The sequence below is a fragment of the Selaginella moellendorffii genome, unplaced genomic scaffold (assembly GCF_000143415.4).
Source record: "Selaginella moellendorffii unplaced genomic scaffold, v1.0 SELMOscaffold_20, whole genome shotgun sequence".
Classification (NCBI taxonomy): domain Eukaryota; kingdom Viridiplantae; phylum Streptophyta; class Lycopodiopsida; order Selaginellales; family Selaginellaceae; genus Selaginella; species Selaginella moellendorffii.
The window spans coordinates 1483060-1498300 of record NW_003314281.1 but is presented as its reverse complement, the minus strand read 5'-3'; the positions used below and the strand labels follow the sequence as shown (position 1 = coordinate 1498300).

The window sequence follows — 15241 nt, the reverse complement described above, 5'->3', positions numbered from 1 at the left end:
GCCATGGCCGAGCGGGACGCGATCTCCTGGAACGTGATGATCGCTGGGTACGCGCAGAATGGCGAGATCGCGAGCTCGCTGGATATCTTCTCGGCAATGCGGCTCCAGGGTGTTCTTCCGGAGGATCTCACGTACACGGCGGTGCTCACGGCGTGTGGGAGAGGCGGGCTTGTGGATCGAGGCTGGGATATCTGGATCTCGATGCGCGAGGATGGAGATCAGCATCAGCAGCTGGTACATTACTGCTGCATGGTGGATTTGCTGGGACGGTGTGGCCGGATCGAGGAAGCCCACGAGCTGGTCGACAGGATGCCATTCTTTCCAAGCAATCTCGCGTGGTCGATGCTGCTGAATTCGAGCGCGCTCCACGGCGATGGGATTCGCGCGGATCTCGCGGCAGCGAATGCCGCGGAGCTCGATCCAGAAGATGGCGCTCACTATGTTCTTCTCTCCAGTTTCTACAAGCAGCAGCCATCGCGAAGAAGGCAAGCGATGATCCTCGACGATGATCTCTTGGAAGAAGCTCGTCAAGCACGCGCTCAAGAGGGATTGGCATAGAGCCGAGACGATCCAGGAGCTGGGAGAGATCGTGAGGAACGTTGGGAGGAGCAGGAGTCCCAGCGATGCGAGGCTCGTCCACCGGATCATTGCCGATAGCCAATTCAATGACACCAGCCCCTATCTCCCCCATCTTATGATCCAGATGTTTGGAAAGTGTGGCAGCGTAAACGACGCCAAGGCTGTTCTTGACGCTATAGATTCTCCAAACGCGCGGTCCTCGAGCGCGAGGATCCACTCTTTTCATCTTGCAGCTGATGCCTGCAGCAACCAGATGAGAGCTTTTCAAGAGGTACGAAGGCCCCCTTTTCTTTCTTTTTTTCTTTTTTCTTTCTCTTTTCAGTGTCTTCGTTCGAAAAGTAATGAAATTACGCCTTGCCAATTTTCCCATGGCATACTCACTGAATGCCGCAGGGATCCTTCTAGCCCACCAAAAAAGTTGATTTTTCAACCATGAAATCTAGATCTAACCTAATGTCCTGTATTTTCTCAAATCTTGTCTTTTTAAAAATTTGCAATGTTTCTAAAACAGCTAGCTCACAAGAGCTTTATGTAGCTTCACAATCTTGAGCTTCCATGTCCTCCAAGACATTAAGCTGCTACAACAGGGAAAGAGCAAAACTTTTCACGGGGATGACTTGGGTTTCTTCACAAGTCCATCACCTATCCCGGCACCTACTCGGGGCACCTCCTTGTGCTTGAGCTGGATGACTAGATATCGTCTCGTGGAACTTACCAAGCGTAAGAGCGTTTGTGGACAGCCAACACCTGGACGACGATGATCCAGTGCTACACCCACGCCAGGCAGATTGATCGCGCCAAGGCTGTGTTTGATTCGATGACTAGCAGGACATGGAATTGCCTTATGGTGTTTTATCTCATTCTAGTTGGCTACACACAAACCAGCACTTCTAGGAAGCAATTCGTGTCCTTTGCCATGCGCCATCGCAACGAATCCATAGTAGCACAATTTGCCCATTTTCGGCATCTTTAGCAATCTCATAGTTTGGCTTGTCCTTGTAGAATGTCACATGGACGGCAACTCTGTAAGGATATGCCTAGAAGACTATTTTCGATGTAACGCAATGCTGTGGCATGGTCTTTTATGCTCGCAACATTTGCTTCTTGCGGAGCTAACCATCGACGATGCGAAGCTCTTCTTTGATTCCATGCGGGACCGCGATGTTGTGTTGTGGTACGGGCCAGTTGCCGGATCTGGGACTTCTTCCTGGCGATGAAGACGCGGAGCATCATCTCGTGGATCGGCTAGACGAGGCGAGATCGATCTTCCAGGCGATGACTTACAATGATCCCGTGGCTTGCATTTCCTTGGCGCTTGGATGGGCGATGCCAGGGAGACCTTTGACGCCATGGCGGAGCGACGCGATCTCCTGGAACGTGATGATCGCTGGGTACGCGCAGAACGGCCAGATCGCGAGCTCGCTGGATCTCTTCTGCTCTAGGGTGTTCTTCCAGAGGATCTCAACGCGGCGGTGGGTCGAGAGGATGCCATTCCTTCCAAACAATCTCGCGTGGTCGATGCTGCTGAATTCGAGTGCGCTCCACGGCGATGGGACTCGCGCGGATCTCGCGGCAGCGAATGCCGCGGAGCTCCATCCAGCAGATAGCGCGCACTATGTTCTTCTCTCCAGCTTCTACAAGCAGCAGCCATCGCGAAGAAGGCCGGCGCTGAATCAGATCGCTCCTCCATGACTCGTGACGATGATCTCTTGGAAGAAGCTCGTCAAGCGCGCGCTCAAGGGCGATTGCCAGAGAGCCGAGACGATCCAGGAGCTGGGAGAGATCGTGAGGAACGTCGGGAGGAGCAGCAGTCTTGCCGATGCGAGGCTTGTCCACCGGATCATTGCCGATAGCCGATTCAAGGACAGCAGCCGCTACCTCTCCCATCTTATGATCGAGATGTTTGGCAAGTGTGGCAGCGTGGAGGACGCCAAGTCTGTTCTTGACGCCATGGATTCTCCAAACGCGCGGTCCTGCAGCGCGATGATCCAGGCATATGCCGTCAATGGGTATCTTGATCACGCCGAGAGAATGTTCGAAGAGCTCCACGATCGAAGCACCGTGTTGTGGAATACGATGATCGCGGCATACGGTAGAGCCAAAAATATTGATCGCGCGCAAGAATTATTTGATAGAACTCCTCAGAGAAACGATGCCTCCTGGAACTCTCTTATCGCAGTTTATGCCAAAGACGGGGATCTTGATCGCGTCAGCTTTATATTTGAAAGGATTCCTTGCGCTGACGCTTTCTCCTTGACGAGCGTAGTCACATCTTATGCGAAAGCTGGCGAAATCGAATCGGCATCACAATTGTTCAATAAAATGCCTGAGAGAAGCATCCCATGCTGGAACATGATGATTTACGCAAATGCCGAGTTAGGGCATTTTGATGTTGCTGATTGCCTCTTTGCTGAAATGCCCGAGAGGAACCAAGTCTCTTGGAATGCGCTACTCAAGTCTCGATCGCAACGCTCTAGAGAAAAGGCCGAGATGGTCTTTGAGAAAATGCCATCCAGGGACGTGATCTCCTGGACGACGCTGCTCACGATCTATGCCAACGCCAACAATGGATCATCGCCAACAGCGCTCGTGGCCGCCGGGATCATCTTCGATTCACTCATCCCCGAGAGGAACGCCATCGCCTGGAGCGTCTTGATCCGCGCCTACGCCGAGAGAGGGCGGCTCTCCACCGCGATGGATGTCTTCTCCAGGATGCCCCAGTGGAGCTCCTCGTCCTGGAGCTCCATCATCTCCTGCTGCGCGCAGCACGGCGATCTCGACCAGGCCCACGCGATGATCCGGCAAGCCCCTCTAGATCTAGAAACCATCTCCTGGAACGCCATCGCCTTCTCGCTCATCGGCATCGAGCACGATCCCAGGGCCATCTTCGACAGGATGGAGAGGAGAAACTCCGGATCCTGGCACGCGCTGCTCCAATCCTACACTCGATCCGGGCGGCTGGACGATGCTCGCGCTGTTCTTGATCGATTCCCTGTCCTGGACGCACAGGCATGGGGCGAGCTCGTCTCGGGCTATGCCCAAGCTGGGTACCTCTCGGAGGCGCGGGACCTATCCGAGCGATCACCGGAGAGAGACGCCGCCTCTGCGGCGTCGCTAGTGGCGGGGTACGGCCAGAGTGGCTGGCTGGGCGAGGCAAGGGAGATCTTTGACCGCTCCCCGAGGCGGTGTCCGCTGGCGTGGACCTCTCTCATTCAAGCGTTCTCCAGCGGTCGCGACGCCGCGAGCGCCCGGTTCGCGTTCGAGAGAATGCCTGCGTGGGATTCCTCCTCGTGGAGCGCGATGGTGGGAGCATACGCACAGAATCACCTGGTGGTCGATGCCACCATCGCGTTCCACCGTGCGCCCGAGCACGACACGGTGCTGTGCACGCTCATGATCTCCGCCTACGCCGCCGCCGGGGACACCACCCGCGCCACCAAGATGTTCGATCGGATGCGCCACCGCAACGCCGTATCGTGGGCCGTGGTCATCTCCGCCACCGCCCACAATGACTGCATCGACCAGGCGGAGCTTCTGCTCGATCGGATGCCCCGGCACGGCTGTTCTTCGTGTAGCGCGGTGATAGCCGGCTTGGCGAGGAGCGGGCGAGCGGAGAGAGCTCTCCAGCTGATCACCGGAATGGAAGAACAGAGCGTGGTGTCATGGACTTCGACGATCTCGGCGTATGCGCAACTTGGGCAAATGGATCAAGCGAAGCGGTGCTTTGACCTTTGTCCACAGTGGGACGCCGCGTCGTGGACGTCGATGGTCACGGCGTGGGCTCAGCAAGGAGAGCTCCAGGAATCAAGGAGTTTCTTCGATCGGATTCCCGAGAGGACGGTGGTGTCGTGGAACGCGATGATGATGGCGTATTCTCAGCACGGGCATACGAGCGAGGCATCTACGGTGTTTCACGAGATGATCCTGGACGGGCTGTGCTTCCCGGACGAGATCACATTCACGGAGATCTTGATCTCCAGCAGCCACAGTGGGAGATTGTCGCAGAGCCTGGAGTTCTTCGTGGCAATGCAGGCGGATTTCTGGATCAAGCCCGTCAAGGATCACTTCAACTGCATGGCGGACGTGTTTTGCCGCTCGGGATGGCTGGACGAGGCGACGGAGCTGCTGGGCCTCATGCCTTTCCCTGCGGATTTGTCTGCTGTCACGGGGCTGCTCACTGCTTGCAAGCTGGATGGGATTTCCTAGTGTCCAAGAGCTTGACGAAGGACTCGGCTGTAAATAGGATGGAGCCCGAAAAGTTCTAGGTACGATACAGAGCTGGCGCAGGTGCTGGATCAGGCGGAGGATGCGATCCGGAAAGTACCTCTCTTGAGCGAGCTCGATGCACAAAAGGTTCAGGAGGAGCAAGCGAAGCTAGCGGATGTCACAGCGCGGGTTCAAGAGGCCTTGCGCAAGCTGAAGAAACAATCTTGTACTGGAAAAGATGCGGGGGGAGCTCCTCAGCGATTGCACGAGACAGGAAGCGGCGCTAGGGCAGCACAGATCGAGCAGGGCAAGCTCGAAGCGGATGTGAGAGCTCAAGAAGCGGCACTGGAGCAGCACAAGATATGGGACAGACCAGCTTCAACAATCGTGTAATGGAAAAGATGGATGAGCAGCGAGAGGAGTTCCTCAGCGTTTGCAAGCAGCAGAAGATTACGCTCGAAGCGGATGTGGAAGCGGCACTGCGCAAGCTGGACGAGCAGCACAAGATGAAATACGAGAGCTTCAGCAATCTTGTAATGGAAAAGTTGGATAAGCAGGGAGAGGAGCTCCTGAGCTTTTGCAAGAGGCAGGAAGCGCTCAAGAGCAAGGCAGGCTCCAAGAGGACGGGATAGTCCTGGTAGTGAAGCTGCGCAAGCTGGAAGAGCGGCACAAGGAGGAGCAAGGAAGACTCGAGCAACGATTCGATCTTGCAAAGCAAAGTATGGATGTTGCAGAGAGGATGGATGTCAACCACAGCTTGACAGACGAGATCCTCAAGAGGCTCCTATGCGAGGCATTGTGCAAGATCCAAGGTCTCAAGTCTTTGGACAAGCTTGAGAAGCTGGAAACAGATGTGCCCAAGCTCGAAACCCCACTGCCAAACAAGCCCAACAAGATGGACCAGCCGAAGATCTCCATGGAAGCGCGTCGCAGGATCGGACTAAAGATGGCATTGAAGATCCTGCCAAAGTTAAAGCTATGATCATACTTTTTGTTCTTTCAATCCAATTAATGCCTCGATCACCCGTCCGGATGAACAGGCATGAGATATCGAGCTCCCAAACTCCGGGTCTTCTTCGCGGGCGAGCAATCGAGCTGTTTGGAGAGATGCTCCAGAATGGTTTCCATGCCGATGGGATCGGTCTTCGTGCACCGCGTGTAGCCATGCACGCAGTGCGTGCCAGTTCTTGGCTTTAATTTCATGCCCGTGGATCATGGAATCTTTCCAGAGCTGATCACTAAGGTTACATTGCTGATCTGCATGCTGCACGAGTTGAAACTCGTTATAAGCTTGGGTGAGGTAAATAAAATCCGTAGCCCAATCCACCACCATTCCCTTTGATTTCTCGAGCCTTGTCGTCGTAATTGACGAGCCAAGCTAGAGCAGCCAGCAATCCAGGACAAGAATGCGGACTCTCGGCAGCGTAGAGGGCACTCTTGCTGATCTCGCGTGGAACGCGATGCTCGAGGCGCTGGTGGCGAGTGGAAACATAAGAGCTCAGCTAAGCTCCACACCTTTATCGGTGAGCCATCACCTCTGGCTGTTTCGTTGAAGAAGGCGGACTTTCAAACGATGTCGCAATGCTTACCAACTCTCAATCTCACAGCTAGCTTTCAAAACCGAAGCATCTTGGCAATATCTTGGTCTTTCTTTCCTTTCTTAATCTTTTGCTGGGTTTTCTCTTTGATTTTCTCTTTATCGTCCGATACTTCTTTGACTTGGGTCTCATGTCAGTTGAAAGGTGTTCATGGAGTGTCCCCTTCTAGAGGTGGCAACCAGTTGGGCGATTGCATGCAGTCTCTAAAGAAAAAAAAATTAAGTTGAACAAGAAAAATCAATTTCCAATATTAAACACAAAACTTTTATTTAGCTATGGCGAGCGAGCGCGGCGACGATGGCGCCGTGCGATGGTCAGTGGCATAGGGGTGAAATATTGCGCGGGGACGGCTGGAAATTTGGCAGCAGCTGCCGAAATGGTGAGTTTGTTTATGTTCCAGGAAAACCATATTTTGAAACACTCTTCCAGATCGAGTGCCCGCAAAGACTGGCCAAAGGATCTACGAGCAAGCTCAGAAGCGTGCCAGAATTTGATCTGTCACAAGAGCGAGGGCTTTTCATTTTTGCTGAAAGAGAACGAGGTAAATATTGCTTCACCCCGATGCGTATGCCCGCATGTAGCGGGCAAACTAATGGCAGGCGGCTTCAGTTTAAGGCTAGAAGAGGCAGCTTATTGTGCTGCAGGTTTGTCGTCATGGTTTTATGCATGGTTGGATCCCTTCCCGGTCAATCGCAACTTGGGGAATAGAACCAGATGCCAAGGCCCGAGATCTTCCGACGAACATCATGCCTGAGAAAGAGGACGAGGTATACCACGATTGACTCTGGACGCTTCCGTAGGATGGAAAGGATGAACAGGTTCTCTTTCCTATTACTCACAGATTTGATATTGTCATGTGAGTGAGGGAGTCGTCCAAGCTGGCATGAGCCAAATGGCAAATGTATATTGGTTTATACATTGGAATCATTGGTTAAACCGGTATTGAAAGCCAACCAGGTATTCTTTTGGTTCAAAGAAAGAATTGGAAGCTCAAAGTCAAGGCCATGAAAGTCAACCGGTCAAGGCGCTGATTGCTAGCAAATGGACACTTGCCAGGCCACCAGCATCCGCCGGAATAAAAGGCACTCCGGCGCTAAAGCTTCCTTCCTACATTGTCTTTCTTTTCCCTTCTGCTTATCGTACCTATGCCACATAGCCGTGGTGGTGGTATGCAGAATGCTCAGTTCTAAGCGTTTTTTTTTCATCTAGCTCGGCCACCTCCTCGTGTCTACGCGGCCACTTTGTATTGACGTTCTGATTCTTGTGTAGTTTATCACGCCCCAGCCCCTCAGCGGGCTCCAGTTCCAGTCGGTGGCATAGTTGGTGGACTGGGCAGCATGGTCGCCCACGGTAAAATGGCTCACTCTTTTTTTCTCAAGAGAAAGATGCTCTCTCTCCCCTTATGTTCCTGGAATGGAACTGATTGAGCGATTTCAGGACTGGCACTTGGCACAGCCCAAGTGGATGTGGCCCCACACTTTCCAACTTGCTGATGCATCGCCAACAATTGCTGTTTCCACTGTTACCTGCAGCAACCAAATCAAAGCTTTCAACCAAGTATGAGAGCTCTTTCTTGTTTTTATGGCTGCTTTATCATTTTATTTCTCTGTCAGTGTATCAGCTTGAATGGCAGTGCCTGCCAGTTTTATCTGGATCTTCTACACGAGTGCCGCAAGGGTCCCTCTGCCTCAGGTACTAGTTCATCAAAATGCTGAATTTTTCAATTACTTTGAGCGATTTGACTAAAATATCTCGTTTAGCTAGTTTCTTTGTTCAGTAAAATATTTTACTATAACCAAAATATGTAGGTCATGTGTGCTTTTGTTTATGTGATTCTTGGAAGTTGTTTTAAATTTAGAATAAAAGACGAAATGGAGGCATCATTTATCTTCCTCTGTTAAAAGCTACCATAGAGTGAGCTTCCATCCTCCTCAAGATGAATCGCTTCCCTCAGCTCGGCCGTAACCATGCTCATGCTGGGCCTCCTGTCAGAAGAATGCTCCACGCACTTCATTGCAACCTCCAAGATCTTCCATGCTGCCTGCTCCTTGTAGCCTGAGAGCCTTTCATCCATCACACTCCGCAGGTTGCCCTTCTCGAGCTCTTTACATGCCTGGAAAAAGAAAACGTTAATGTCAAGAGCAAAAGATCTGAATTCTTACCCATTTTGAGAGCACGACTTGATCCTCTGGAAGCGATGATTTGATGGGCTCACGGGCGCAAACAATCTCAAATAGTACTATTCCAAAGCTGTATACATCTGATTTTTCCGTTAGCCTGCTGTAGGAATGGTACCTGGAAAACCAACATATTAATATGGTTGGAAAAAAAATTATATCCTCATGCTCACTCACTCTGGATCGAGATATCCCGGAGTTCCTTTGACATCAGTTGAAACATGCGACGCATAATTCCTATCGTAAAGTTTGGACAAGCCAAAATCGCTGACCTTGGCAACCATGGCATAGCTCAAAAGTATGTTGGTTGTTTTCACATCTCGATGAATGATGTGTTGATTGCATGAACTGTGCAGATACTCCAATCCTGATTCAAAGAATATATCCATCCAAATTTGCCAGCTCAAAACTTTGCCTACCTTGAGCAGCGTCTAAGGCGATTCGCAGCCGGGTTTTCCAGCTTAATGTCGGGCGACCTGTGCCTGTAACATATATATAGCCCACAGATCAATTTTAAGCTCACTAACCATATAGATGCTCTCTCAAAGTTCCATTTGACAGAAACTCGTAGACCAACATGAGTTGCGACCCCTGACTACAATAGCCAATAAAGGATACCAGATTCCAACTGATAGAATATCGATCTGGTTCAAATTTTAATCATGCATAGCAACACAAATCTAAATAAAAAACTCACCTCCGCCTTGAATTCCTGGTGGCCTTGCCTTGAGTTGCTCGATAAAACCTTGACTGCAATCTCAACGCCGTTTGAAAGGTGTCCATAATAAACTGGCCCAAAGCTTCCCTCGCCAACAACCTTTTGGAAGTTGTTCGTTGCGTTGGTCACTTCTCTGAAAGTGAATTTTCTGGTGCTTGAGTCTGGAGACTGTGGAGTCAAACCTGGAAAGAACGAAATCGTGTAAGCCACCAGGACTCTGTAATCTGCAGCTTATTTGGACTATCGTTGACTTACCTGGACTAACGTTCACTTGTCCCTGTTCTTTTGGCCGTCTTGCTGGCCGACGGGTGATCAAGCATACTGCGATTCCAGCTCCAACTAACAGTAGCGCTACACATGGTACTGCTATTTCAACTATGATTTTTGTGTTACTTTTCTTCTTGGCGAAGATTTTCTCGGGCACCTTTGCGCATAATGGGACATTTGAACCGCTGGAAAAAAGATATAATTATGCATCAGACTAGAGAAACAACGTAAATTCTGACTTGAAAGAGGATTGTCGTTCCGGTGGTATGCAATCGAAGCTGTTGTTGTCTAGGGACCTGTAAGATATGAACACAGAGAAAGGCTGTTACGTTTTTTTCTTAAAACAATACAACATACTCACAGGACCGTGAGGTTCTTCAAGGAGCTAAAACTTGGAACTGGCCCTGTCAATGCGTTGTTATCCAGATATCTGATAATAAAACCACATGAAAATTTAGAGAAATTAAGAATGTTCATCAGTTTTACATTTTTGTCAGGTGTGCTAGCTTTGCGATGGATCCGGATATGTTGCCTTTGAGACCACGGTTGGATAAGTTCCTGTAGATTCACATATATATAAGTTCTTTCTCGAGGGAACTCCTCCTAATCTCACTCACAACTCGGTGATCCTTGCCGGGATTATGCCTGTGGCACAAGTGATCCATCTCCAAGTGTAAGAGACAGGCCGGCATGGATCTCCAGACCATCCAGACAGATTAAAATCGTTCATCACTTCCCGTATCGCTATCACTGTTGCAGCAAAGAAAAAGCAAATCAAACAGAGGTGTTTCAGGAACAAAAGGCAATCGGGCGGACCATCGTCGGGTTCTGTTCCTGGAAGAAGATCTCCCATGTACTTGAAAAGCTCGGCCGCATTCAGGATTGAGCCGTTCGGCGCTGGGACGAAGGAGAAGGGTGTTGGATTGGAGAGCTCCAGAGGAACTGGAAAGTACATTTGCACAAAAGTCTGAGGCTGGAGGCTAACATTAGTCGTAGTCAGTGTGGTGGGAAACGAGCTTCTGTTGAATTGAACCACGAAATCCCTCGTGCTGTTTCCAAACTCAGCAAAGTAAAAGTTTACATAGTACTTTGTTGCATCGAGGTTTGCTGGAAACTCGAAAACCATGACGGACGTGGAGGTGATGGCGGTTCTCATCACTGCAGGAGGAGGCTTGTTGTAAGTTTTGTCCGTAAAACCCGTTGCGTTGGTGCTAATCTGCGGATAGCTCCTCATGTTGCTGAAACCATTATCAGCTCTCCATATCCGATCGTAGGGATCATCAGGATACCTGGCAGAATTAAGATGAAAAGAAGATAGGAAACAAATATCTGAGGGAGTTTGTCACCTGATGTCTGAATCCGAAGCTCCTCCAAGGTTGATCCTTCTCGACATGACCAAAACCTCACCGGAATCCGAAGCGTTTGCTCGCATTCCAGGAGGGAGCCTTCTGAGCTCGATCGCGGAGATGAATGGGATGTTTGCCGGTGAGGCGGAGCGGGTTCCGAGGCACAGATCCAGCGTCGAGTTCGTGGCTTTCACCACAAACTCATAATACGATGTCGACTGCCCTTTAATGCTCAAGTTAACCACTGTGTTTGCACTAATCATAATCTCAAATTCTGCCAAAGTTGATTCCAGGCGGTCATAGTAGAACCACGGCCTCAAGATGTAGTTCTCTCCCACCAAAACCGGAAGTGCATAGCAGTGCTTCCGGGAGGTGTCTGGAAAGTATCGAAGGCGCTGCAGGATGGCATCCGTGCCCGCTTTCAAGGAGCTGGTGATAAAGCTGTCATCGGGTGTCCAATTGATGCCATTTTCATCAGTGTGGCTGTCAAAAGCTCCGCAGTCCAGGCTCAAGAAACCTGTCAAAATATGAGATGAGAGCTTGTTCTTCTTCGTTTGATGTTTTCTGATGAGAGAGAGATGCTACTGACCCGGTTGGCCTGAAACTTGAGCCGGTGCTGCGAAGAGGCCGAGCGTGAGAATAAGGAGGAGACGGCGATAGGCCATTTTTCTTTTCGAAAGAGATGAGACTCTACTACTAGCGGGAGCCCTATGCTCATGGTCTTAGCCAGCCGCAACAGGAAAATAATATAAAAATTCAAGTGGGAATTTTCACGACGTACTGGACAGGAGAAAGAGTGGACTTTGAAGTGTCAATGTTGAGACCCGTTCTTTCAAGCTGTGGTTAATACAGAGAAGAATATGATTGATTAGTAAAAACAAGAGAATTCTAACCGGCTTCTTCGGCTTCAAACTAGTGCATGACGAATCTATCCATCAGGAAAACGTCAACCGCGGCTTTTCAAGAAGTTCGATTAAAGCCGCACAGTTAAGCCCGGGGCATGTTGAGGAAGTATCTTTCGAAAATCAACATATTTCAAGTGATGACAAACCTGGTTAGGCTGAAACATATAGCGAGGAGCCGAGGCTGAGCGTGTACGAGAAGGAGATGGTCAGCCAGCCACATTTTCCGCGAGAACTATTTTGGTTTTATATCGGAACCATCGCGACATTATAAGAAACAGAGCAATCACTTTTCCGGTTCTGCCTTTTAGAAAAATCGAGCGACGGGGAAAATTTCCTCTGGAATGGGTAGCATTTCCTGCTCCATGCTCGTTGTCACTATGATCATCATGACGAAACCTAGTAATCTCCACGTTTTTCCACTGGCCAAAACCCTGTGTTTTCTATAGCGTCAAGCTGGCTGATTCATCGTGCAGATGCTTGGGATCAATATTCAAACAGCATTTAGCATTTATCTTCCGCTGTTAAAAGCTACCATAGAGTGTGCAAGAGAGCTTCCATCCTCCTCATCAAGCTGAATGGCCTCCCTCAGCCCGGCCACGACCATGCTCATGTTGGGCCTCCTGTCGGAAGAACGCTCCACGCACTTCATTGCAAGCTCCATGCTGCTTGCTCCTTGGGGTCTGCCACACTTTGCAGGTTGCCTCTTTCGAGCTTTCTGCATGCCTGGAGGAAGAAAAAAAGCTTTGCAGTGAAGAGCGAAAGATCTGAATGGCGCTCAAGGTTCTTACCCATTTCGAGAGCATGACCTGGTCCTCTGGAAGCGATAACCTGACCGGCTCATGGGCGCAAACAATCTCGAACAGTACTATTCCAAAGCTTTGTATACGTCTGATTTCTCTGTTAGCCTGCTGTAGGAATGGTACCTGCAGCAAAACCAGAATATTATATGATGGTTGGAAAAAAATTTATATCTCCTGGGCTCACTCACTCTGGATCGAGATATCCCGGAGTTCCTTTGACATCAGTTGAAACATGCGAGGCATAATTCCTATCATAAAATTTGGACAAGCCGAAGTCGCTGACCTTGGCAAGCTCCAAAGTATGTTGATTGTCTTTACATCTCGATGAATGATGTGTTGATTGCATGAGTTATGCAAATAGTCCAATCCTGATTCACAGAGCATTTCTTATCAAATTTGCCAACTCAAAACTTCATATACCTTGAGCAGCATCTAAGGGGATTCGAAGCCTGGTTTTCCAGCTTAATGTTGGGCGACTTGTAACTGTAAGAGGAATATATATCAGAACGATAAATAGAATTAAGCTCACTCACCATACAAATGCTCTCTTAAAGTTCCATGTGACAAAAACTCATAGACCAGGATAAGTTTAGACCAGCCAATGAAGGATACCAGGTTCCTGTGGTGCACAACTAAGAGAATAAAGCTTCCCTCTCCCACAACCTTTTGGAAGTTGTTTGTTGTGTAGATCACTTCTCTGGAAGTGAACTTTCTGATGCTTGAGTTTGGCGACTGTGGAGCTGGAAACCAAAAGAATTAGAGTAAGCCGCCAGGACTCAACTTGGACTTCCGTTGACTTGACTTGACCTTGTTGTTCTGTTGGCCTTGTTGGTCTATTGATTGTTCTTCGAGAGATCAAGCATACTGCGATTGCCAAAGTAACAGAAGCGCTACAGATGGTACTGCTATTTCAATTATGATTTTCGTTTTACTTTTCTTCTTGCCGATGATTTTCTCGGGCATCTTGCATGCTTCGACCTTGGAACCGCTGGAAAAAAAAAAGATAAATCAAAAGAGTACGAAAAGGTACAAGGATTCTGACTTGTAGGAAGACTGTCGTTCCTGTGGTATGCAATCCAAACTGTTGTTGTTTATAAACCTGAAAAATGAAAAGCTCTAGAAGTTTTTCTAACAATGCAGAGAGTAACTCACAGGACCGTGAGGTTTTTTAAGGAGCTAAAACTTAGAACTGGGCCTGTTAATGCATTGTTATCCAGATATCTGATGAAATGATGAAAGAACCACAATTGAGGTCTAGAAGGTAAAACTGTGTCAATCAGGAAATTACAATTTTGTTAGATGTGCTAGCGTTTTTGATGGATCCGGATATGTTGCTTTTGAGACCACGGTTGGACAGGTTCCTGCAACTCATAGATATTTGAGCAATGTGTTAGAAACATCTTACAGTTCAGTGATCCTTGCCGGGATTATGCCTGTGGCACAAGTGATCCAGGCCCAAGTGTAAGCAGCAGGCATGCATGGATCTCCAGACCATAGAGTCAGATTAAAATCCTTCATCACTTCGCGTATAGCTATCACTGCAAAGAACAGGATATTCCACGAACAACAAAAGTTCCTATCTAGACTCACAATCGTCGAGTTCTGTTCCTGGAAGAAGATTTCCTTTGTACTCGAAAAGATCAGCCGCATTAAGAATCGGACAGAGGGTGGAGTTTGGCGTGGCGACGAGATCCAAAGGACGTGTGAAAAACACTTAGCCCTAAGGTTGACCGTGGTCTTAACCAGTGCGAGCTGGTGTTGAATTGGATCTCGAACATTCTGCTGCAAAATAAAAGTTGATAGTACTTTGTCGCCTTGAGCTTTCTGGAAACTCGAAAATCATCACGGATTTGGATCTGCATCACTGCTAAGGCAGGCTTGTTGGGAAGATCCCTACAGTTAATGTCGCGTTGGTGCTGACCCGCTCATAGTTTCTCATGTCCTTGTAAGAACTATCAGCTTCCCATATCCATCGTAGTCAAGAGCTCGAGAGATCAAACCACAGTTTTTAAGAGTTGATATCTGAATCCGAGACTACAGGCACGGCGCGACGCCCAACCGGGGAGCTGGCTTCTCTGTGTCCACGGAAAGGCGAGCGGTCAGGTTTGCTTCCTCCTCCCCAAACCAGATGCGCTCCGAGGTTGAGCCTGTACCGCAGGAGCAGAACTTCGCTGGAATCCTAAACACTTGCTCGCATTCCAGAAGGGAGCCTCCTGAGCCCGATCACGGAGATGAATGGGATGTTTGCCGGTGACGCGGAGCGGGTTCCGAGGCACAGATCCAGCAGCCTTGGAAGCCAGTCTTCGTGGTACTATGAGTTCGTGATGAAAGCCGCAAACTCGACGGTGTGACTTACAACAGCCGCACCGATCATGATCTCAAACTCCGCCAGACTTGATTCCAGGCCGTCGTAGTTTCCATAGTAGAACCTCGGGCTCACTATGTAGCTCTCTTCCACCAAGACCGGAAGTGCATAGCAGTGCTTCCGGGAGGTGTCTGGGAACTATTGTGCAGGATGACATTCCTGCTCGCTTTCAGCAAGCTTGAAACGGAGGCTGCAACTCCGGTGGTGATGAACTTGTCGTCGGGTGTCCATTTGATGCCCTTGTCATCAGTGTGGCTGTCTAAAGCTCCACAGTCGAGGC

General features: G+C 49.4%; 2 protein-coding genes across 2 annotated transcripts; one reads left to right on the top strand and one right to left on the bottom strand.

Moving 5' to 3' along the window:
* The first annotated feature begins 2280 nt into the window (after window positions 1-2280).
* Window positions 2281-5178, top strand: LOC112347284 (pentatricopeptide repeat-containing protein At2g35030, mitochondrial-like). The gene is made up of 2 exons (XM_024677939.1): window positions 2281-4740; window positions 4867-5178. Exons 1-2 carry the CDS (start codon window positions 2281-2283, stop codon window positions 5176-5178), a joined length of 2772 nt encoding a protein of 923 aa, XP_024533707.1.
* A 3102-nt stretch (window positions 5179-8280) lies between these two features.
* On the bottom strand, window positions 8281-14439 carry LOC112347283 (leucine-rich repeat receptor-like serine/threonine-protein kinase At2g14510). Its single transcript, XM_024677938.1, has 18 exons — window positions 14403-14439; window positions 14002-14134; window positions 13749-13817; window positions 13462-13584; window positions 13209-13336; window positions 13017-13079; window positions 12329-12519; window positions 11673-11728; window positions 10892-11374; window positions 10163-10834; window positions 9907-9975; window positions 9534-9730; window positions 9258-9460; window positions 9088-9151; window positions 8980-9042; window positions 8738-8927; window positions 8546-8678; window positions 8281-8496 (listed from the first exon to the last, which is right to left on the bottom strand). Exons 1-18 carry the CDS (start codon window positions 14437-14439, stop codon window positions 8281-8283), a joined length of 3090 nt encoding a protein of 1029 aa, XP_024533706.1.
* Window positions 14440-15241: the final 802 nt, after the last annotated feature.

What these genes read in the sequence shown, in the direction of transcription:
- LOC112347284 (XM_024677939.1), top strand. Translation starts at nt 2,281, where the DNA reads ATGATCTCTTGGAAGAAGCTCGTCAAGCGCGCGCTCAAGGGCGATTGC. An exon ending in TCCCTGCGGATTTGTCTGCT is followed by an intron (nt 4,741 to 4,866) that starts GTCACGGGGCTG and finishes GAGCTGGCGCAG; the next exon opens with GTGCTGGATCAGGCGGAGGA.
- LOC112347283 (XM_024677938.1), bottom strand. Translation starts at nt 14,439, where the DNA reads ATGATTTTCGAGTTTCCAGAAAGCTCAAGGCGACAAA. An exon ending in GCTCTCTTGCACACTCTATG is followed by an intron (nt 11,729 to 12,328) that starts GTAGCTTTTAAC and finishes TATTAACCACAG; the next exon opens with CTTGAAAGAACGGGTCTCAA. An exon ending in CGCCTTAGACGCTGCTCAAG is followed by an intron (nt 8,928 to 8,979) that starts GTAGGCAAAGTT and finishes TCTTTGAATCAG; the next exon opens with GATTGGAGTATCTGCACAGT.